The sequence below is a fragment of the Periophthalmus magnuspinnatus genome, chromosome 3 (genome assembly GCF_009829125.3).
Source record: "Periophthalmus magnuspinnatus isolate fPerMag1 chromosome 3, fPerMag1.2.pri, whole genome shotgun sequence".
In the NCBI taxonomy this organism is placed as follows: domain Eukaryota; kingdom Metazoa; phylum Chordata; class Actinopteri; order Gobiiformes; family Gobiidae; genus Periophthalmus; species Periophthalmus magnuspinnatus.
In genome coordinates, this window is record NC_047128.1 from 4,470,150 (window position 1) to 4,495,494 (window position 25,345).

General features: G+C 40.1%; 1 protein-coding gene across 1 annotated transcript in view; it reads right to left on the reverse strand.

The window, feature by feature from the left end:
• Positions 1-1,075: 1,075 nt before the first annotated feature.
• Positions 1,076-25,345, reverse strand: part of plekho2 (pleckstrin homology domain containing, family O member 2) — a 35,455-nt gene continuing 11,185 nt past the window's right edge. The window contains exons 2-7 of the mRNA XM_033986033.2: positions 16,371-16,514; positions 15,427-15,549; positions 11,739-11,843; positions 10,548-10,646; positions 7,220-7,504; positions 1,076-4,448 (exon numbers count right to left, since the gene is read on the reverse strand). Coding sequence (XP_033841924.1) covers positions 3,423-4,448; positions 7,220-7,504; positions 10,548-10,646; positions 11,739-11,843; positions 15,427-15,549; positions 16,371-16,514 — 1,782 coding nt within the window. The 3' untranslated portion in view covers positions 1,076-3,422. The remainder of the gene's footprint in view (positions 4,449-7,219; positions 7,505-10,547; positions 10,647-11,738; positions 11,844-15,426; positions 15,550-16,370; positions 16,515-25,345) is intronic.

Here is a 25,345-nt window from a genome sequence, read left to right on the forward strand (position 1 = left end):
GGAGCTGTTAACTTGAAAACTACCACTTCATGACATCACAAGGTGGAACAGAGCATTTCAAACTAGGATAACTCAAACATGTGTGAATGAAACAAAACACAACTCCAGGCGTATTTTTGAGGAGGTAACAGCATTAGAACATGACTTAAATCTCGCGAGAGTCAGTTTTGTGCAATATAGGACCTTTAAAGGTGCACTATGCGACTTTTCTGCTTGTTTCCCTGGTGATGTCCTTGGTCCTGAATGTTCCACAGCATTGCGTTACTGATAGCGTGTATTTATTCAATTACAGATGTTTTTCTTGATCAAAATACATCAAAAAATATGCATTCTTACTGTAAGCGGGGTCACCTCTCCACAGATCTGACCTATAACACTGCCAGGTGGCATCTTGTTTGTCACCATGAAAAGTTTAAACATCCTACATATTATGCAAAACTGACTCTTGTAGCTTTAATCCATGTTACAACGTTGTTAGCGCATCAAAAACAGACCTGGAGTTCTGTTTTGTTTTATTGACACGTGTTTGAGTAACTTTGTATTAGTCTGTAACATCTACAAAGCTTAAAACGCTCTGCCCCACCTTGTGATGTCATCAAGTGGTAGTTTTCAAGTTAACAGCTCATTTACCTTTAGTTCAGAAGAGATTGTGCAATTCCAGAGCTGAAATGATTCAAATGATTCTAGAAATGAAGGTGTGTGGAGTTTAAAAACACAGTGGAGCACTTCCTGTATCACCACATGATGACATCACAAGGTGGAGTGGAACAAGTGTTTTCAGTTTGAGAGAAGAACTCAGCCTAAATATGCAGATTTGTTTGTGCATTAAACATGTGTGAATGAAACAAAAACACAGCTCCTGGTCTGTTTGTGATGAGGAAACAACATTAGAACAAATCAGAAAACAGAGTCATATGGGCCCTTTAATGCCGTACTGTGGAACATTTCTGAAAAAGCAATAACAACTCTACAGAGAAGCATGTTGCGGTCACTTCAGCTAAACACTTATCATAGTAAACCTTTATTTAATAGAATCCAGATCTATTTTTTTTCCACAATAAACTGAGAACACGTCACAGATTCCCCATGTTTATTTGGGCGATACAAGATTTGTATGAAAGATACAAAATGCAGTTAGTTACAAAAACAGTTAGACGATAATTGTACATTTAATGACATTAGAAGCATTTTGTTTATTTAGAAAAAAAAATTACATTTGAGTTTCCACATTGTTATTTAGCCATTTATTATAATACGAAACAATATCCAACAGTTTTGTCACTAATCTAATCGTTCCCTCTGTTATTCACATGATTCGTTCTTTATTTCATTTCAAATCCTGAGCTAAGTCGGTAAACATGAAACATTAACTCATTGCAGTAAAAAAAAGCTAAAATAGTGGCCAAAGACGTCAATGTGCAGAACCAGCAGAATCCCTCAAACATCTCACTGTAAAACAAACTGTTTCACCATTAGCTCTTTTAGTTACATTACTTCATTATTAATATCTGACAAACCTGCAGTAGCACATTTATGTTAATACAGTCGATTTCCAGACCAAGGTTTAGTTTATTTCCATCCCTGACAGTTTGGATGGCTCACTATCACCTCAGAGTGGTCACATGATGTTACTGCGACCCACGGACTGTGAAAAAGACGTGACAAAGTGATTGTGATGTCAACCACAGCTTCAGCTCCAAATTAAGCTCATTGAGGCTAGCAGTTATAGCGGCTCATTTGGAGACAATCGTGAGTATCATAGCAACCAAAGAGCCAATCAGGAGCAAGGCTGTTGAAGGTAACGTCCCTTCCCGCCCACATCGCTGGTATAGCAGGGAGCGGGAGCGTAGCAACGTGATCAATCCATGGTGTGGCTAACGCTAGTGGGAGTGACCTTGGAAAGAAGGCGCCTGATTTGTCTGTTATTAATGTTCATATCTTGATTTACAGACACAATAGTGAAATAAAAACCCCAGGATCATGTAGAGCGGATTAATACGAACATTTAACACCAAAATGACGAGTCTGACAGTAGCAGTTACAGAGAGAGGGGACAGTTTTTCAATAGAAAGCGAACTGAAACCAGAAGCGCATCTATGATCACTTACTGTTTGGAAAGCAGGTTAGCTATGTCCATTTATATATACAGTCTATTGCTATGGCTTGTCCGTTCAGCTGATTTAAACAGGTTTTGGCGTCGTCTTCCTACCTACACATCGCAGTAACATCACGTGACCACTGTGAGGCGCTAGTGAGCTCCAAACTGTCAGGGATGAAAACAAACTCAACCTTTGTCTGGAAAAAGGCTGAATTAAAATAAATGATCAGACCAGATGAGCCTAGTTGGACTTGCAGTAGCAGAGTCATGTTGCTATAAAAGAATAAACAGTATTAAAGCTACATTAAGGCCATGCTAACAAGTCCACATGTAAAAAGCCTAAAAAAAATTCCAGTCATTTACGTCTGACGCTAATAACTTTGTATTGCTAATATTAAGTTTTTAATTGCTCAATGCCCTCTAGTACCTTAAAGGTCCTGTATGACACAAAATGGACTCTTATGGGCTTTAAGTCATGTTCTAATGTTGTTAGTGCACCAAAAACAGACCTGGAGTTGTGTCAAAATGCTCTGTTCCACCTTGTGATGTCATCAAGTGGTAGTTTTCAAGTTAACAGCTCCTTTTACCTTTAGTTTAGTAGAGATAAGTGGCAATTCCGGGTCTGAAATGATCCAAATGATTCTAGTGAAGGTGTATGGAGTTTAAAAACACAGTGGAGCACTTCCTGGTCTACCACATAATGACATCACAAGGTGGAACGGAGAAAAACACACCTTCAGGTCTGTTTCTGATGAGGAAACAACATTAGAAAAGATCAGAAAACAGCGTCATACAGGACCTTTAACACAGCCAAACTCTATTCTCAATTCAGTTTTAAAGATACAGTGTGTAACTTTCTGGAGGTGGCCCATCACCTGCATGATTCCATGGAAATACACAGTTAAAACACTACTTCAGAATTTTCTCCATGGAAACCGATTCTGTACCATACGGTGCAAGTTCAAACCCATGGAAACAAGCAGGTTTTGTTTGAGGAGATGCGTTTTTTAATTTCTTTCAGTGGCAATAAACACAAAAAATGTAAAAATCTGCTTTTACTTTAGCTAATTTTTGGCGAAAAAGTTACATACTGTAGCTTTAACTGAATTTGTAGGTCTGTCTCCTCAGATACAGTTCAAACGAAACACTAGTTTTATCCATATTAAGTGCTGCTGTCTTCCATAGCCTGTTTTGCATCAGAAAAAGCTTCCGTAGCATTTTCGAATCGCTGCTCAGTTGCCATGGAGATCATCGGACGGACAAACACATTGGCGAGTTTTTCTTGTACCACCGACCCGATCTGCTTCAAAGTGTCTTAATATTATCACCAGCTCTTCCTATGGGTCTCGTCTCTCGCCAGTTTAAGCTTCTTGACCTCTCTGAGCACATGATCTGCCTTCTTCAGTTTCTCCAACGCTTCGGCCAGCAGCTTTTCCGGGTTTTTGCCTCCTTTCGGGAGAGTCTGTGCTTGCGACGCTCTGCTCAGTAGCTTGCTCGTATCCTCCATCTCCATAGCAACCTCGTTTTCCAATTTCTTCACATCCGTTTCCTTGTTTTCCAACCTCTTACCTCCTCCGATGTCGTCGCAAGAATCGTACAGGAGATTCCCGCTTGAGAACGATCGCACTTTCGCCTCGGGTTTAATCGGGGTCGGCGGTTTCGTATTCCAGGTCATAAACCCCTTCGACGGACATATTTGTTGTTTCAAACCGACGGACACTGCTCCGGTGCTGCCTTTGCTGTCCAGCTCATCCAAACCGCTGTTGCTATCCCTCATTTGCAAAGCGTCTTCAGAAGTAGAATCCTCACTGTTGTCGTCTGAATGTTGACCACTATCTACCGATTTCTCCTCCGCCTTCTTACCGTTATCGTCCCCTTGTCTATGTCCGAGCAGCGGACTCAGGTTAACGCTCTGGGAGTCGTTGAGAGACACTACGACGACCGGGATATGCGCCTTTGACTCGTCTGCTTCGACATTCGCGTCTGATTTCGGGAGGTGCTCTGGTTTAAGTGACAGTTTTTGACTAATTTCAAGCGTTGGGGCGACGTCTTGGGATTCGTTATCTTTCTCCGTGTCCTTTTTCTCCTCATTTGGACTCGCTTCCTGGTTGGTTTCAGTAGATGTGCTGGGTTTCTTCGTTTTGCTTGGGGGAGTGGGAGGGTGTGCTGGGGTCTTAGGTGGGGTCGGGGTTGGGGATGGGTCTCGGGGAACGATTATTGACAGTAATGGTTTGTTTGGAGGCATTGGGGGCATTTTCTTCTTGGGATCTGGACTCGTTTCAGGGGTTTTGGTCATTTTCGTGTCACTCTGCTCTTCATCTTTAGATGGAGATGCTGGTGGCTTCACAGTCTGAAAAAACACATTTGGATTAGTTTAGTTTGAATCAGAGCTATTCTGCAAAACTGACTTTTCAGACTTTAACCATGTTCTAGTTGTTTCTTCTCATTGAGCCTCTGAAGTTGTGTTTGGACTGATTCACGTTTGAGTTTAATCTTTAATCCACTATTTTCAAGACGCCATTTTGCTGATCTGCTCCTGTTTAACCTCCACTGTGACACGCCCACTGTGACACGCCCACTGTGACATGCCCACTGTGACGTACGCACTTCCTTCTCCAGATCTATTTTCTTAATCTCCTCTCTCCTCCACTCTATCTCTATGCATCATTCTTTCTGTCCCTCTTCTCCTCTTCTCCTCCTCTCTGTCTTATTTCACGCTTTCTCCCCCTCTTTTCTCCTCTCTCCACCTCTATATCTCACTCTTTCCCCTCTCTCCTCCACTCTCTCTCTACCTCTATATCTCACTCTCTCTCCCCTCTTTTCTCCTCTCTTCTCTCTACCTCTATTTCTCACCCTCACCATCTTTTCCTCTTTCCACCGCTATACCTATCTTTCTCTACCTCTTTTCTCCTCTCTCCTCCTCTCCATCTATATTTTCATGCTCTCTCCCCCCATTTCTCCTCTCTCCTATATCTCTGTCTCCCCCACTTTTCTCCTCTCTCCACCTCTATCTAACTCTACTCCTCTTTTTTCCTCATCTCCTCTATATCTCACTGTCTCCCCTTCTTTTCTCCTCTCTTTACCTCTATATATCTCTCTTTTCTCTTTTCTCCTCTCTTCCCCATTCTCTATTTACCACTATATCCTCTCTCCCCCTCTTTTCTCCACTCCTCCACTCTTTCTCTACCTCTATATCTCACTCTCTCTCCCCTCTTTTCTGGTTTCTCTACCTCTATATCTTATTCTCTCTACCCTCTTTTCTCCTCAACTCCACTATATCTCACCTCTGCCTCCCCCTATTTTCTCCTCTGTCTACCTGTACATCTCTCTCTCCCCCTCTTTTCTCCTCTCTCCCCAGTCTTTCTACCTCTATTCTTTCTCCCTCTTTTCTCCTCTGATCCTCCACATCTCACTCTTTCTTCCCTCTTTTCTCCTCCTCTTTTCTCCTTTCTATCTCTGTATCTCACTCCATCTCCCCTTCTCTCTCCACCTCTCTATCTCACTCTCTCTACCCTCTTTTCTCCTCACCTCCTCTATATCACGCCTCTATCTCCGCCTCGTTTCTCCTCTCTTCCTCTATATCTCATTGTCTCTCTCTTTTCTCCCCTCTCCCACGCTCTCTCTACCTATATGTCCCTCTCTCTCTCCCCTTCTTTTCTCCTCTCTCCCACGCTGTCTCTACCTCTATATCCCTCTCTCTCCCCTTCTTTTCTCCTCTCTCCCATGCTCTCTACACCTCTATATCTTTCTCTCTCTCCCCTTCTTTTCTCCTCTCTCCCACTCTCTCTACCTCTATATCCCTCTCTCTCTCTCCCCTTCTTTTCTCCTCTCTCCCACGCTCTCTCTACCTCTGTATCTTTCTCTCTCTCCCCTTCTTTTCTCCTCTCTCCCATGCTCTCTCTACCTCTGTATCCCCCTCTCTCTCCCCTTCTTTTCTCCTCTCTCCCACACTCTCTCTACCTCTGTATCTTTCTTTCTCTCCCATTCTTTTCTCCTCTCTTTCACGCTCTCTCTACCTCTATATCTTTCTCCCCTTCTTTTCTCCTCTCTCCCACACTCTCTCTACCTCTATATCTTTCTCTCTCTCCCCTTCTTTTCTCCTCTCTCCCACGCTGTCTCTACCTCTATATCCCTCTCTCTCTCCCCCCTTCTTTTCTCCTCTCTCCCACACTCTCTCTACTTCTGTATCCCTCTCTCTCTCCCCTTCTTTTCTCCTCTCTCCCACGCTCTCTACCTCTATATCTTTCTCTCTCTCCCCTTCTTTTCTCCTCTCTCCCATGCCCTCTCTACCTCTATATCTTTCTCTCTCCCCTTCTTTTCTCCTCTCTCCCACACTCTCTCTACCTCTATATCTTTCTCTCTCTCCCCTTCTTTTCTCCTCTCTCCCACACTGTCTCTACCTCTATATCCCTCTCTCTCTCCCCTTCTTTTCTCCTCTCTCCCACACTCTCTTTACCTCTGTATCTTTCTCTCTCCCCTTCTTTTCTCCTCTCTCCCACGCTCTCTACCTCTATATCTTTCTCTCTCTCCCCTTCTTTTCTCCTCTCTCCCACGCTCTCTCTACCTCTATATCTTTCTCTCTCTCCCCTTCTTTTCTCCTCTCTCCTACGCTCTCTCTACTTCTGTATCCCTCTCTCTCTCCCCTTCTTTTCTCCTCTCTCCCACACTCTCTCTACCTCTGTATCTTTCTCTCTCTCCCATTCTTTTCTCCTCTCTTCCACGCTCTCTCTACCTCTATATCTTTCTCTCTCCCCTTCTTTTCTCCTCTCTCCCACGCTCTCTCTACCTCTGTATCCCTCTCTCTCTCCCCTTCTTTTCTCCTCTCTCCCACGCTCTCTCTACCTCTGTATCTTTCTCTCTCTCCCCTTCTTTTCTCCTCTCCTCCATGCTCTCTCTACCTCTATATCTTTGTCTCTCTCCCCTTCTTTTCTCCTCTCCTCCACTCTCTCTCTACCTCTATATCCCTCTCTCTCTTTGTTTTCTCGGTGATACTTGGAGGATTCATTTGTAGCCATTTTGTTTTCGTTTTGACACTCACTTTCTCTGGCTCCTCCCCTTTTAGTTTCATTTTGCCCCTAACCTTCTCTGGCTCCTCCCCTTTTAGTTTAATTTGACACTCACCTTCTCTGGCTCCTCCCCCCCTGTCCCATCCTCGGTGGCGGTCTGGGGGGGCGTTGGAGGTGTGAGGGCTTTAGTCGGTTTATGATCCTGGTCTTCTTCCTCTGTGATGGCGGACAGCGGTTTGTCTGCAGTCGTTTCACTGGAGGACGGCGAGGGGGTTGATGCTTTAAGGTTCTGAGCTCCATCCACAGCAGAAGAAGAAGACGACTGCGTCCCATTGGGCATCACAGCGTTTTCAAGATCCAGGTCCAGACGCAGGATCCCGTCAGAGGAAACGTCTGCAACCTGAGGAACGACAAGTCATTTAATCATACAAGTTATATATATTATAATTTTCATTAAGTATACATATTTTTTAAGTATACATATGATATATTTTTTTAAGTATACATATTTTTATAGTATACAAATATTTTTTAGTATATGCATTATAATTAAAAAAAAAATTTAAGTATACATATAATTGTTTTGATTTAAGTACACATATTATTATTTTTTTTATTTAAGTGTACATATTTTTTATTGAAGTATACATATATATTTATTTAAGTGTACATGTATTATCTTATAATTTTCTTTAAGTATACTTTTTTTAAGTATACTTTTTTTTAAGTATACTTTTTTTTTTGTATATGCATTATAATTTTTTTTTTTATTTAAGTGTTGTAATTTTTTTTATTGAAGTATACATAGATTTTTTTTTTTTTTTTTTTTTTTTTTTTTTTTAAGTGTACATGTTATTGTCATGGGGCCTGCATTATCTGTCCTCCTGTGCTCTCTCCCCCTCCCCTACCTGTCTGCTTGGAGCTGGGCGGAGTTCCTGACTCCTCCCGCGTGCACCTGGAGCGCATCAGCGCAATTACCTCCACCTGCTGCCGAGTATTTGAGGGCTCGGCAGAAGACACTTGGAGCCAGACCGTCTGTGTGTCAATGTGAATGCTCCAGCTTAGTTTTTGCATTTTTGTTACCTGTCTGCCTGTTACTGATTGGAGTTTTGCCACCTTCCAGATTCCTGCTCTCGCTCGTTCCTGCTCCTGCCTCTGCGCTCCAGCTCCGGTACAGTCCACCCCTCTGCCTTGCCTCCTGTCCCATCTTGGTCTCCGGCTTGCTTCCTGTCTCCTGCCCTGTCTCCTGCTCTCTGGATTACTCCTGCTGGGTCTTCCGTGGCCCTGTCCCTGGTCCCGTCGTGCTCCGGCCCTGGCTGTCTGGACATCCCTGCTTGGCTTGCCCTGGTTTCGTCCTGACCCTGTCCTTGTTCTGGTCCTGGTTTCCCGTCCCTGCTCTGCACTACTCGCGTCTGGTCTGCCTCCCTCTCCCTGCTCCCCGTGTGTGTGTGTTAAATGAACTATTAAAAACTGAATTTCACCGTTTTGTTAATAAACACTGTAAATCTGCCCCGAGTCTGCACACCTTGGTCCGCACCCGCGCTAGCCGTTACGACAGTTATATATGCCGTATTTTTCCGGACTATAAATTGGACTTTTTTTTTCATAGTTTGGCCTGGGGTGTGACTTGTACTCAGATGCGATTTTTATGAAATGTTTTTTTTTTTTCCTTCATTATAATACATTTTTTGGCTGGTGCAACTTGTACTCAGGAACGACTTATAGTCCAGAAAATACAGTACTTAACTTTTTTTTAAATTTAAGCACACATATCATTTATTCGTGTAAAACCTGTTTCATATAAAAGATGCTGAGTTGTTCTTTAGGCTATTTATTTTGGTGTACTATAATGAGACTTTTTTTTTTTTTTTTAATGTGTTTTTTTTTCAGAACAAAATCTTAAATATATCACGTATATGATCTTTCAGCTTCAGTTTTACTTCTACTTTCGGGTATTTCAACAAGCAGAAGTCACACAGCTGTTTTTTAACCAAAACACGAACTCTAGTGTTCAGCTGCGCATGACTGTCCTTTTTCTTTTTTAATGTTAATTTTATGATTTTTATTTTATATCATTTATAATTTATGTCTAATTATTTTATTTATGTGCATACATTTCCATGAGCTCAGAGAAAACATTATCTTCATGTCCCTGTACACGTCATGCGATCAGAGCATCCTGGGTATTTCCAGGGGTCGCTATGGCAACCACGGCACAAATACGGTGAGGAGCTAAACAATTTGGTAACCTGCCAACTAAAGACTTTTAAGCCAGTTTCTAATAACAAAGGAACAAGATCTACTTCAAAATAAAAGCGTCAAAATGTGGTTGCTTTGAAATAGTATTTTATTTTGTTTATTTTCACCTTATTCTGGAAGTTGCCGTGGACGCTGCCGTGGCTAATCAGGTTGTATGATTTTGCATATGGCGGATCTTAGCGGTAAATAAGTTTTATATCAACTACAGAGCTGTTTTAACACCTCCCAGAGAAAAGGGGGCAGTGCTGAGTTGTTGTTGCACATAAAGATTGAACATTTGACCCCAAAACAACACTATATTTCATATTTTAGCAGCAAATTCTTGGAGCTGCCACTTATTTTGCTAAAAAATGTCTGGTGCTAAAAAAATGCTAAAAAATGGTATACAACTGTTACTTTTTTAGTATGTTGATAATTTTTACATTTTTTTAGTCATTGTCCATGCGTTTTACCTCATAAAAATCACTGTAAAGTGAATTATGTACAATATTCTGGTTACACTGGGGTCTAATTGTGAATGTATGTTTTTACCGTTGTGACTGGTTGATTACGCTTAAAGGGGCGGTCCCTTAACTTGTATAAGGGGAACGGAAAGGGCAAGGGACCAAAACGTATTAATAAAAGTGACTCAAGAGTGAGACAGTCTGTAGGAGTCGTCTTAAAACCTTTCAGTAAAGTGTCTCCCCTCTGACGCACCTGTCGCCCTGTCAGGTGCAGAGTCTACACAAAAACAAGCTAAACTTTTACCAAATTCTCCATTGAAAGGAACGGGATTTCCCACTTAACCGGAAACGCCACTACAAAGAAAGTGCGTCGCATCTACGGGAAAAGTGGGCGGGGCAGAATAAGGTCAATAAAATCATATTGTTTTTAAAAGTTCTGGTAGAGTTGGTTTGAGCCAGTGAAGACAAATCAGAATACTGCGTCTACATGGCACAGTGTCATGGATACGATCGGAATATCAGTGAGAGAATCCCGTTTTTTCCCGGGATACTGGCTTATCCAGGATCAGAATACTGCGTTTACATGGGCACAAATGAAACCAGGACACTCAAAAACCCGATCAGAACCGGGACACCTGTAAACCTGTAAACACAAACACGCAGAACATCCCAAGCAAACGTAACACGTTGGTGGCAGACCCTTCACCAGTAAAGCTGCACAGTACAGCTTTAAACACAGACCTCTTTCATGTGGATGCGAGTCGGGGGGCGGCGGGTTCTGTTCCCTTTGGGTCTGGATCGGGTCACGTGCTCCAAGTTACTGCTCTGGTCCACTGTGATCTGTCGAACATGTGAGAGGAACAAGAGCTGAGAGAGCAATGTGAGGAGGAGTAACAATGGAAAAAACACACGTGTTTGTTGGTTTTGGCAGTTAAATCTACTTAAAAGCAAAAAATCTACTTGAGTAACTTTTTATCTCTATATCTGTACTTTTATTTCAGTAACAAAATGTAGTACTTGATCCAACGCTGTCTAAACAGGATCAATTCAATTTCTTCTATAAAAGACATTTTGTTTGTTTTGTTTTATAATATTTGGAGCCTTTGCTGTTTCATAACTATGACAAATTTAGTTTTGATTTTGATCTGATATTGCACAGTCCTTGTTGGAGATCATTAGTTTAAAAAAATGTTCTTATATTTAACCGAACCTAGGGCATTACTGCCCAATACTGAGCACACAAACACACCTTTAAAATAAGACAAATTGATTACAGAACCTTTCTAATATGTTAAAAAAAATCAATAATACGAAGGTTTAGACCTGTTCAAACTGTTCTTTTTAGAGCTTTTAAACTAAATTTTCTAGTCGTTTCTTCTCATTGAGCCTCTGAAGTTGTATTTGGAGTGATTCATGTTTGAGTTTAATCTTTAATCCACTATCTTCAAGACGCCATTTTGTCGATCCACCCCCGTTTAACCTCCACTGTGACACGCCCACTGTGACACGCCCACTGTGACACGCCCACTGTGACACGCCCATTTTGACGTACGCACTTCCTTCTACACTTTTATTTTCTTAATCGTTGATACTCGTAGGATTCGGCAGCGTCGCATTGTCGTTTTGGTACAAATAAACAAAAATGTGTTGCTCTAGTGTGATGTGCATCTGTCCATAGGAGGCACCGACAGCTACACGGCTCTTTGTTGTGATGATGTTTACGACGTTATCGGCTCCCATTGGACTTGTTTCTTTTATTAAGTCGTATTAGATGAATATTGTGATTTAAAATGTGCAAATTATAACGTAATGATCCACAGGTGTCTGATTATAACTACAGAGACACAAACACACTGACTTAACCCGGCTGTTTGCTCCATACAGTTCTACATTAATGGACATGTTGTAAAACCATTTAAACACATTTCTTACCTCGTCAAATATTTTGTTCTTGGCTCGGTTGATGCCGTCACACAGAGCTTTGATCCAGGCTTCCTTCTCCTCGGCCGACGGAGCCTGGAACTTCATATCATGGACCTACAGCAAAAAAACTTATTATTATTTTAAAAAGATTATTATTTAAAGAAACACTGAACAAGTCGTGCCATTAGTCTAATCAGAAGAGTTGGACAAAAGTACAAAATAAACTTCATATTTTGGACCAGTGTCATGATACTACAATTACAAACTCGATTTCTATACTAAGGAATAGACTCGAAAAATTAGTATCTAGTTTCGATTACTACCTGATTTTCGACCTGATTTTGGACAAACAAAATAATGGAAAGAGCTTAATTACATAAATTAATCTTGCAGACTAAATATGTAAACAATTTCTGGCCTTTACTGGCAAAAAACAGGTGAGAAAAACATCTAAAGGGCAGCACAAAACTTGCAGCACAAAACAAATTGTCCTTCGCTTCATAAAGGAGAAAAAGATGAAGGTATAAAATGCTGTAAACAGATTTACGAGCAGCTGGCGACGATTTTCCACAAATGTAATGAGATGTTGAGTGTTTTGAGCGTGTCAAGGCCTGGAGTCCTGAAAAAACTAATGGTGCACTGTGTAACTTTTCTGGTTTAGGGTCTGCAAGCTGATCGTTTCCATAGAGATTTTATCTCTTTGCCTGGAAGTTTCCACAGTATGTAATTCATTTGTAATTTATTCACTAAGAGGGATTTTTACTGCCACATTCTTCTGACTGTGACCGTAACTTGGCCCGGCGGGTGTGACCTGCTTCTCTCCATGGATGACTCTCCACCAGAAATGTTACACAGTGCGCCTTTAACTTGTATGAGGAAGAGCTTAAGTCCTGTTCAGTTCTGTATTGATACTCTGCAGTGACATCACACTGGGGGTGTTCTACATGCATGTCTATCGCTGAATGTCCAGCAGTTACCATGGTGACGCAATGCAGACATTAGCAAACGCAGACATTAGCAAACACAGACAAAAAAGTTTAAGGATTTTCTGAAAGTGATTTAAAGAGCTAATTTTCATTTTCCTGTGATCAATCTGAGCGTTCATGGTCCTGTTTAGGAGTTGGCTAATGCTAATGCTAATGCTAATGTTAATGCTAGCTAGCTTGTGAGGGACTTGTTTAACAGCAAAAATCAGCTCACCTGTTGTACTTAAGTCAACTCTTTATGGTCAGATTGTGGTAAAAAAAAAAAAAAAAAAAGCTCAGATTAAAGTCTTCAGACAGAACAGTGCATGCAGTTAGCATCACACCCCCAGAGAATGTCGAGAATGACAACAGCTGCAAAGTATAAACAGTGTGCTAAAAATATTCTTATCTCTTTGTTTCAGAACTATGAAAAAGATACGCCATGTTTTTATTCTCAGTGAAACAAAAGTATGACAAGGACGGGCAAAAAATATATATATCTTTTTCATTTGACAAACACATTGTTATGTTTTGAACAACAAAACTGAGATCAACCACACAATAAACCAGGACTACCCAAAATATCAAGAAAAATACACAGATGTTGGCTATTACTTTCAAAATGTTATTCATCAATACTAAGGAATAGACTCAATACTTTATACCTGATTCTCATATTACAATGATAATAAAAAACACTCTTTCTGTACCTGATAGAATGTGATTTTCAACATTAAATTGTAGCACTTTCTGTTATATTCCCATGTAGCCTTTGTGCACCTCCAGCCTCTAAACCACAGCGCCCCCTAGAGGCTGGAGGTGCACAGGCAGTCAAAATGGCTCCTACACTGTGTAATCCATCAGTGTACAGTAGGTTCATAGTGGTTCATGGACATATACTAGTCTATATGTCTTATACTTGCTGGAAAAGGACTTTTTTAGTATTGATACCTGCGGAAAATGAGTATCCAGTTTTGATATGAGTTTTAGTATCAATTAGGATCTGATTTTCCATACTTTTGTCCTCTGCCCTGAGTTAAATTACATATACAGGCCTAATACAATGCAGTGATGTCATCTAAAACCCGGCTGTAATGAAAGTGTGTTGTTTTGGTTGGGCCCTGCTAAAGAGGCCGTTTCCATGGAGACCCCAGGATACGGCCAAGAAGTTCATTCACAACTCGGGGCTCGTTTAAGAAGTTCAGACCAAAAACTGCTAATGAGATTTGGCAGCTGTACTGGAGAGAGAGGTAACTGTGTGAGAACTCAAAAGGTTTATGCAAGGAAATGGAAATATTCATCAAAATCTTCATGGAAAAGGCTCAGACGCTGGTTACACCCTTTATTCAGTGTATGTTTTTCTTTATTTTTACTACTTTCTACATTTTATATATACACAGAAGCATAAAGAAGTGGATTAAGTGAGTGTGACGTCACCCTCAGCGTTTGGCTCTAGTCAAATGAAGCTCATCGAGGCTAGCAGTTATAGCGGCTAATTTGGAGCAGAGTTTCATATTTGGATTTCCGACCACGAGTATCATAGCAACCAAAGAGCCAATCTAGAGCGTAAGATACAAACAAAAATTAGTTGAGCTATTTACCTTTTTTAACTACATAATTCCATATATCTTGCGTCATATATTTGATGCCTCTCCTTGTACAAATAAAGGTACATGAATGATATAAAACTCAAACTTCCTCATATCGTGCTGTTTCTCTGCTACTAAACCCACTGACCACCACACTGCTCTATATAAACCCCACAGGCTTCACCACAAACAGGAAGCCAGTCATCACCTCAACCAATGGCCAAGAGCCAACAGTCAAAAGCTAACAGACAACAGACAGCAACAAACAGACAACAGACAGCAACAAACAGAAAACAGTCAACAGCGAACAGTCAACAGATAACAACAAACTGCCAACAGACAACATCCAACAGCGACCAGACAACAACCAACAGACAACAACAAACAGCCAACAACTAACAGCCAACAACCAACAGACAACAACAAACAGACAACAACTGACAGGCAACAATTGACAGCAACAACCAACAGCCAACTGCCAACAGACAACAACCAACAGCCGACAACAACCAACAGACAACAGACAACAACCAATAGCCAACTACAAACACCCAATAAACAGCCAACAACCTACAGCCAACAGCCAAACGTCAACAACCACCAACCAACAGCCAACCACCAACAGCCAAACGTCAACAACCACAAACCAACAGCCAACCACCAACAGCCAAACGTCAACAACCACCAACCAACAGCCAACAGCCATCAACCAACAACCAACAGACAACAACCAACACACAACAACCACCAACCAACAGCCAACAGCCATCAACCAACAACCAACAGACAACAACCAACACACAACAGCCAACAGCCAGCGGTGTGGGTGAGAAGAGGCGTTACCTTCAACAGCCTCACTCTGGATTGGCTCTTTGGTTGCTATGATACACGTGGTCAGAATTCCAAATATGGAACATGGCACCAAATTAGCCGCTGTAACTGCTAGCCTCGATTAGCTTCATTTGACTGGAGCCAAACGCTGTAGGCGACGTCACACTCACTTAGTCTGCTTCTTTACACAGTCTGTGGGTTAGTCTCAGATGTCAGCTAATTTTATTCTTATTTTTAAGTTTGAGACATTTATGTTATGTCCTGAGCATGTTCCTGTTCTTTACATCCGCTTATCAATGAGTTGTCGTTTACCTTGTTTGTGGCTTTGGGGGATCGTAGCAGGACCAGTCTGTGCTTTCTCTTAAAACCACTTTTCATTTCGTGGCATTTGTCGTAGTTTTCCAGATCCACTCGCTCCAGGCAATTCTTCTGGTCCTGAAAGAAACGGAGATGTTAAAACTATAAACAAAATATTAACTCTTTAGTGTGAATTTCAACAGAACTATTAGGGAAGTTCAAACCATTTCTTTGTTCATTGGAAGCGTTTCAGACTAACTTTTAAAAAATAAGTCAATGGAAAATACACAGAATAAATGTAACAGATGCTTAATATTTTGTTTCATTGGCGATATGTTTACCCAAAAACAAGCACATCTATGCAATCACATCTTTAAATTTAATTCAAAAAGTCAAAAAGTCCATATTTGTTTTATAAGGCCCTATTTGAAACATAGACTTACCGGTATATTTGTCTCTTAATTCATTTTTAGTTTAAACATAGATCAGAAAACATCGTCATATGGGCCCTTTGAGACTATGCTTCTGCAGCTTCAACTGATTTTAGACACAGATGATATATATTGTTTGATTTTCTAACTTTATGTTGTTTTTGTGAAGCCCTGCGACGCAAATGCTGTTTTTAAACCGTTTCAAATTCATGTCTAACTGGAGTAACAGATCCTCAGACAGAGCAGTGCCTCTAGCTAGCTCAATCTCGACTTTACTTTAACACAATCTGACCAAAAAGAACTTGACGACTCGTATCGATCGCAGGCCCCTGACAACGTGCTGTTTAAATCAATTTTTCTCGACTTTTCAGACAATATTAAAACTTTTTACTCGGCCGTGTTCGCTAATGTGCGCATTGTGTCACCATGGTAACAGCTGGACATTCCACCGTAGAGATACATGCAGAACTCTCTCTCTTTCCCGCCTCCCCCAGCATGATGTCACTGCGTAGTACCCGCCGGCAGTACCTCGTTCTCGTAAACCATGATCTCGGTCCTGCCCACGCTGATGTAACGCTCTTTGTAGCTGGACAGGACTCGACCGTGGGCCTTCTTCACCCAGCCGGACTTTCCCTGGAACCCGGGTCTGGTGTTCGGGGTCGGGTCCTCTTTCTACAGAGACATAAAGGAAGGAAGTCACACGTCACATCACACTTTCAGTTTAGAGATTCACAATACACATAGTAAAAGAGTAAAGAGTTCATACATAGGGCTATATGAGACAAAATGGACTCTCGTGAGCTTCAAGTTGTGTTATAATGTTGGTACATGCTCAAAAACAGACCTGGAGTTGTGTTTTGTTTCATTTGCACATGTTTGAGTAACACTTTATTATTAGTCTGTCTACATTTCCAAACCTCAAAATGCTCTGTTCCACCTTGTGATATCATCAAGTGGTAGTTTTCAATTTAACTCCTCCTCCTTTTACCTTTAGTTCAGAAGAAGATTGGCAATTCTACAGCTGAAATGATTCAAATGATTGTAAAAATGAAGGTGTGTGGAGTTTAAAAACACAGTGGAGCACTTCCTGTATCACCACATGATGACATCACAAGGTAGAACAGAGTGTTTTCAGTGTGAGAGAAGAACTCAGCCTAAATATGCGGGTTTGTTTGTGTGTTAAACATGTGTGAATGAAACAAAAAACACAACTCCAGGTCTGTTTGTGACGAGGAAACAACAACAGAACAGATCAGAAAACTACGTAATATGAGCACTTTAATACAGAACAAAGCAGGGAACAAAAATAAAGCTGTTTGTTAGTATATCTCATGTTTTTTACACTATAATATAAAACAACTCAAAGTATTCAGAGTATTCAGAACACAGTACTCTGGCCCATGTAAGAGAATAAGTTACAAAACACATTCTAATTCAATATTCTGTGATTGAATACATTTTCACAGTGTTATTCCCATCACTGTTCACACATTTGACTTCTCAGTGTAACACGAGGTAATGTTCAAATAAAATAAGGCTAAAGGGTTAAAATAGATTTCATTTTTATGGGAAAACTGGACGCATTTGACTGTACAGCTCGGGATTATGTCATCACTGCTGTTTCTCTAAATCCCATCACCGCTCCGCTTCTGATTGGCTCTTTGGTTGCTATGATACTCGTGGTCGGGGGATAAGATGCTAAATGCTAAAGTTAGCATTCAAAAACTAACAGTCAAAAGTTTGGACACACCCTCTCATTCAATGTCTTAATTGTATTATTTATTTGTATTTTTTTTATTCTACATTTTATATAAACACAGAAGACATTAAATACATGAAGATATATGCACTTTTAAAAATATACATTTACAGTATACTCTGTATTCAAATCCTCAAAGTCGTCACTTCTTTGTTTTGTCAAAAAAATGAGTAGTTATTCCATATTTCTACTCCACTACATTTTTTTACTGAAAAGTAAAAGTATTTTTTATTGCATGAGACCTGCTGAAAAGGCTGAGAGTTTATTTTTAACATGTTTATAGTAAAAATATATACAAATATTCCAGCACAAATCTTTATCAAAATCACCACATCTGATGCCTCATAACACCCCAAAATCCACACGAAATACTTTTAATTTTTCTCTTTATGTACATTTTTAAACAGGTACTTTTACTTTTTAAATTTTACTTGAGTATTTTTTTGCTCCAGTATCTGTACTTTTACTTAAGTAACAAAACTAGTACTTCTTCCACCTCTGTTGCTGGTAACATAGCTCTTACACAATGTCATACCTGCTGCCTGTGTCCACATATGAAGTCAAATTATAAACTTGAACTTTAAATTACAAAACTAGAAAACACCGGGTAAAGGTGTTTTTTTTTTTTTTGCAAAATCTGAAATGAGCAGAGAAATGAGTCTAAACTGGAACATAGACTATAGTACACATGACACTGCTCTTTGGCCATAAAAGGCAACGCACAGTAAATAGAGAAGTTGAAAATAACACATAGGAACTGAAACTGTACGTCTTCATAAAGGAACAAAGCTCTGAGTAAACCTGTACTCAACATCAGCACAGGCGCTAACATGAATATTCATCTGAAACGCAACGTAAGCCACATAAAACACATTAAAGCTATAAAAAGTAAGTTATATAAACACATTAAAGAGGTGAAATGTTCTATGTCACACAGAACTGACTCTTCTGAGGTTTACGCCATGTTAGAACGTTGTTAGTGCATCAAAAACAGACCTGCAGTTGTGTTTTGTTTCATTCACACATGTTTGAGTCACACTTTATTATTAGTCTGTTACATCTCCAAAGATCAAAATGCTCTGTTCCACCTTGTGATGTCATCAAGTGGTAGTTTTCAAGTTAACAGCTCCTTTTACCTTTAGTTCAGTAGAGATTTGCAAGGATTTCCAGGATGGAAATGATTCAAATGATTCAAGAAATGAAGGCGTGTGGAGTTTAAAAACACAGTGGAGCACATCCTGTATTACCACATGATGACATCACAAGGTGGAACAGAGTGTTTTCAGTTTGAGGGAAGAGCCGGGTTTGTGTGTTAAACATGGCACAACTCTAGGTCTGTGTGTGAACATTAGAACATAAATCAGAAAACAACCCTCAGTTTGAATAGAGAATATGAGCGAAACGACCACACATGGCCCTGATTGGCTAATCCACCTGTCAATCATTTCCATTTAAAAACAGGGAGTATCACTTGAGACTTACACATCTGTGTAAAGTATTAAAGATGTGCGTGTTCTGGAACCTAGGCAAAGGTCGTGGTTGCGTTAGTAGTAAATTCAAATGAGATAATTTGAGGAAAATAATCAAAATCGGCTCAAAATATCGACCTGAAAAATATCAGCAGAGCTTCCTTTGGATTCTGAACAATTAGAATCGACATCGGTCATGAAAAAAACAAAACAAAAACATATCGATCCATCTCTACAAACAACATTTATAATATTATCAGTGATTCAAGTCGTTATGTCGCTGTAGCGTTAGCCTCCTGCGCATGTTTTACGTTAAGGGATGAAACGGGCCAAGCGCATCGAAAAAGAAAACCCAACTCATTCAAAAAGTGAAAGTTCAGTCTGTCAGATTATTTCGAAACATTTAAAACTTTGTGAATTCATGCGGCGATATCATAGACTAAATATATAAATGGACATAGCTAACCTGCTAGCTGCCGTGTTTCAAACAGGAAGTGATCATGGGCGCGATTCTGGCTCCATCGACTCTGGCTCCAATTCACTTTCTATTGAAAAACTGTGACTCAGACTCATCATTTTGGTCATAAATGTTCGTATTAACCCGCTCTATATGATCCTGTTTTGTTTTTTTTTACTATTGTGTCTGTAAATCAACATATGAACATTAAAAATAACTGCTAGCCTCGATGAGCTTCATTTGGAGCTGAACGCTGTGGGTGGCGTCGCATTCACTCAGTCCACTTCTTTACACAGTCTGTGGTCGATTTCATAAAGTCAAACATTATGCAGTGAAACATCAGCTGTTTGAAACCTCATATTTCCATTCTGGAGCGGTGGAGTCTCATATTTTCTGCAGTGGTGGAGTCTCTTTTCCGCAGGTGTCTTTCCAGCGTTTTGCTTTGGTTGGACTCATTTCCACAGGATGCAGTGTTTGAGGTGGGAGGTCATCACAATGTTTTTCTCTATTTTCTGTGTTAAAGGGGCCGCATCAGCTCTGCATGAAAACACTTATTATAGTTGAGCGGCTGTTTTGGATTTAAACTGGATATCGTTGCGTCGTTGTTGTCACGATACTGAAATTTCAAACTTGATTTTATCCCGTTACAGATTTGAATGTTTCATTTACTGTGGATCAGTTCTGGGCGACGTGACACTTGGTTGCTATGCTGACAAGCTGGGGCTGTGTTTGAATGTCTCCCCCAGCCCCTGACCCCTCACTCACTACACAGCGCCACACTCTTTAGCGAAGCCTCATTGGAACTGGAACAAGTTTTTATGGACTAATAATAACTATACATGTGTTTGTCAAGCTGGATCCTCACATAAATGGCCTGGATTATACTTTTTTTTTTGTCTGTGATGTGGAAATTCTCACTCAGTTAACTGCTCGAGCTAAAGCGGCTAATGCTAGCAACTTTACAGAGCAACGGTTTACAGTTTTCTGTCACTATATCGCGGTTCACCTTTCGCGGTCTGGCTGTTTCGTGGATTTTTTTGCGGAATTTTGTGTGCTTTTTTCCAGTGTATAAACGTGCATTGTGTTCTGCATCCTGATTGGATAAGGGACTGTAGACCATTGTGTTGTGCGTCCTGATTGGCTGTTGGACTGTAGACCATTGTGTTGTGCGTCCTGATTGGCTGTTGGACTGTAGACCATTGTGTTGTGCGTCCTGATTGGCTGTTGGACTGTAGACCATTGTGTTGTGCGTCCTGATTGGCTGTTGTACCATTGTGTTGTGCGTCCTGATTAGCTGTTGGACTGTAGACCATTGTCCATCAGTCTCCTCCGTGCCGTGTCTCCTGTACAGTACAGAATGTGTTCAGACAAATTTACATAAACGTTGGATCGCAGTGTGACTCTGAACTGCTGTATGTTTGCAATTTGTTTTCTCCCCGACAAAACCCACAATGTCGATGAAACGTTCTGCACCGACAAAGGCGCCTACGAAGGTTTGAACTTTGAGAGTGTTTAAACGAGAGAGAAATGTGAGAAAATGTTAATGTCTGTGTGAGAAAAGTGTATAAAGTGTGTGGTGAGGGGTTTTACAGACAAAAATATAGAGAATAATTGTAAAAATAAAACTGACGATTATAATCGCCTTTACAGCACCAGACTGCCTTATGTTTGCAGTTTCAATACAACGTTTAGATGTTAGTTCTGGTGTTTGCCCATGAGGGGGGCCTCTGTCATAGCAATGACACTTGTAGCTTCTGTGCTTATCTCTGTCTGAACTATATTCTGCCAGATATCAACAATAAACAAAGTCTGATCTGTAACTCTCCACAGGAATGTGCCAGAGCCTCACTTGTACACACAGATGAGATGCTAATGTGGCACATCTTATATTTTTACCTACAATAATGCAAACTGCAGAACAAAACAACACCTTTTAAACAATAGAAAAATTAAGTCTAATTCATACAGCTGAATACAAATGTGCCAGAGTGCATGGTCCGAATGCTCACTATGTGCACAGAAGCAAAACTAACGATTATACACGGTATATTTTACCTACAATTAAGTCAATAGCAGAATAAACCACGCTTACCGATCGAGAACAGCATAAAAACCATCAAAAAATAAGGTCCTCTACTCCTGAGGTCACAGCCATTTTCACTCTTTGCCACAAACCGCTCCAGGTCAGAGATGCATCTAGTTTAACTTGTACAAACATCCACGGTGTCCTCGATTGCATACTCCATTTGTTTTGTCCGTTTCGTCATGTTTAAAAGGCAAAACAACAGTGCATAGAATGCACTATTATGCACAGATTTCTGCATCCACTCGGCTTCGGCTGTGTCCCAAAGCGCCAAAGTGCCTTAATTGCATCGTTCTAAGTGTTTGTGGACAGAGACTTGTGTCACTTCCGGCGCGACAAGAGCTGTCCCATTTCAACAAAATGGCGGCTACATTGAGGAATACACATTTTCTTTGGGGTACGTCTGTTTACGGAAAACCATGGCATGTGATATGTCGCCATGTTCTGCTGCTCATTCGCTGTAAGGGGAAAACGTCACTAAATGTGTGTAATGTAATTGGCTCCACAAAGGGGAGAGCGTGAGGCGTAAACTTTCAGTCATCTGTAGCACTGATTCGCTGTCTAGGGCTCCAGTAACCCACAACCCCCACCTTATTGGCCAACATTGGTGTCGAACAGAAGCTAAAAGTGTGTGTAGCACTGAGGAAGAAAGTTGGCACTGTCAGAAGTTTATTATGCCTGAAATCGAAAAGAAGAAGAAAAAAAAAGAAATGCAAAAAAGAGACGAAACGTTAAAAGGTTAATAATTATCGTGATAATATCGTTAATCGTGATTATTTTGACCACAATAATCGTGAGTCTAAATTTTAATATCACGCTCACTACTTTTCAAGGTGCATTGTGGGAAATTTTACTTCGGCTGTGGCTTATTCGTGACAGTTGGACTTGTTCACATCGCTCACATGCTCGTTCATGTCATTTAGCTAGAGACACAGAGTGTAGCCAAAGCTAACAATTAAAAAGAGTTTTTTAAGGCAACAGACAGATTTGGGGTTGAGAAAAAGTTTAGGATCTGAAAATAGGTAAAAATCACCAAAAAACTGGACTTTTGTGAAAACTGTAGGTGCCTGTCAGTCCCTGTCAGTTTGTGATCACATTTCGCTCTATGAGAAAAATCCTTTGTGGGCAGGAGTTTTTTTTTTCCGTTGTAGTACCAATGAGTGGCCACAAGTCCAACTCGAGACAGCTCTGAGCAGCGACACCCTATAGTATAGGGTATTGAGGTGCCACACCCATGACTCTTAAATAAGTGTATAGGGCCTATACACTTATTTAAAAGAGTCATGCGTGTGGCACCTCAATACTGCCCCCTGTAGGGAATAGTTTGGACATTTGGACACAGCCAAGGTCAGTTACTTGTCAGTTTGGGACAGAGGCTCTGCTGAATTGAGACTTCTGTTGTTTTGCTCTTGTTTTGCTCTTGTTTTGGCGTGGTTTACGTCCTACAGTAGCTCTTGTGTTCAGGAAATAAACCACCAGAAGAACTTTGGCGCGTTTGTCACACCACAATATTAAAAACATACAACTAATTACAAAACAATGACATTATGGACAGCTGTGGGCAGGAGAGCGTCTCACGGACACAGAGAGACGAGCAAAATGTGCAAAAACAATAGAGATGGAGACAGTGAAGTGTAATCTGAGACATGGCCTGTGCTCTGTGCTTTGTGATCTGGACCAAACTGGATTTATAAACTTAAAGAGAAAAAAGATTTGAAACATTACACACTGTCAGTCTGAGTGACAGGTGAAGAGTTCATTTACAAAAACATAAGTGTGAGCTGATAAAAGTCTCCGGACGCTCGCAGTTTACTCTGTGTATAGTACTGTTTTCAAAAGCCAGATAAAAATATTACTCCATCCCTCCTTTAATAAACCCACTAGAAAAACCTGTAGAAGATGGTAACAAAAAGAAAAAAAAAAAAATTTCTGGTCCACAGTAGCATGCTAACTAGCTCGCAGTGTCTCAAAGCTAACAGTCACGTTTATTAAAATCACAAAACATAAAATAAACAACTTATAAAAATTCAAATTAATCAAAATAAAGATGACCAAATTTATTTATATAAGCTGCACCAGCCAAAAGATGCATAATATATATAATATATAAATAATAAAGAAAAAAGCATATATTTCAGATATAAGCCGCATCTGAGTATAAGTCGCACCCTCGGAAAAAACTATGAGAAAAAGTGCGACTTATTGTCCGGAAAATACGATATTTTAAAATCTAGAATACATTTACAGTTTTACAGTTTGTGGTGTTCTTTTAATACTTATGCCTCAAGTTAGCATTAGCATTAGCGTTAGCATTTAGACACAAAAAAATTACTTTAGTAGCTTTAAACTGTTTATTGTACATAAAATACTGATCTAAACGTTGTTAAAAATTATTAAAAAGGAAGTAGGAACTATTACACTGAGTAGTGTTTTTCACGTGTACTGTTTACTTTTACTTAATAAAGTTTTGGCAGCAGTAGTTGTACTTGTAAGTGGTGTGCAGTGCATTTTTTGTTATGTAACTGTACTTTTACTTGAGTACGAAGATAGAACTTGGCCCATTATCATCCCACAGAGAGAAACACATCTAACACGCTGTAGTAAATCCGATTTACTTAGATTTCCCAGATTTTCTCCTTTTTTTACACTTTGCAGACTGGGTTTAACCTTAAAGTCCGCCTCAGTACAAATGTGCTTTTGTAACTTGAAACTGTGGTGATATTAACTCCGGTTGTGACACAGGAAGTGCCGTTTTGAGATCTCACACACAAACCAAAACCAACCCATAGAGCTAATGACAATAAGAATACACTGGTGTATCACTTCCTCCAGGTCACAGCAACCAAGCTTTGAGTACAATTATATTCTAAGTATTTTAAGTGGGTTGGTGAACGTGTACTTTTGATGTATCTTGTATCTAGGCCTAGTTCTACAGTTTGGACAGTTTATACAGCACCTTTACTACTGAATTGTCTTTATTTTTACTACTTTCTGCATTTTATATACACACAAAACATCAAATATATGAAGTAAGATATATGGAATTATGTCATAAAGAGAAAAAAGTAAAAAAAACCCTCAATACTAAACTCAACTTTTTTTATATTTTATTTTCAAATCCTTAAAGTATCCACCCTTTGCTTTGTCCAAAGTGCTGCAAACCCTTGGTCTTCGCCACAGACTGTTTATATAAATGGACATAGCTAACCTGCTAGCCGCTGCGTTCCAAACAGGAAGTGATCATGGGAGTGTTTCCGGCTCCATCGACTCTGGCTCCAATTCACTTTCTATTGAAAAACTGTGACTTCTCTCTTAAAATGTTTGTATTAACCCGGTTGCTATGATACTTGCGGTCGGAAGTCAGTATTTTAGAGCTGAACAATTTCAAAAGATTGTCCATTTCTGTTTTAAAATGTGGTTTCTGTTCAGATTTTAAAGCCCAGATGCCCTCCCGTTCCAGAGGAGACTCAGTATGAGCTCATATTCAAATCCATGTTGAAAATCAGATGCATTTCAGAGCGTGTTTGGAGAGTTCTTAACTTGTTTTTTTGACTGGAATGAATCCTTGTGTTTTGTATTGTGTTTTAAAGCTTTATGAAGACACGAGGTGAGTCACTCAGTTATTCACCTTCTTTATTTTTGTTTTTAGTTCCAGTTTTGACGACTGTTCTGATCTGTTCTGTACAAAATCCTGCTGCAAAAGCTGAAATTCTATATCTGTTGTTATTAAAGCAG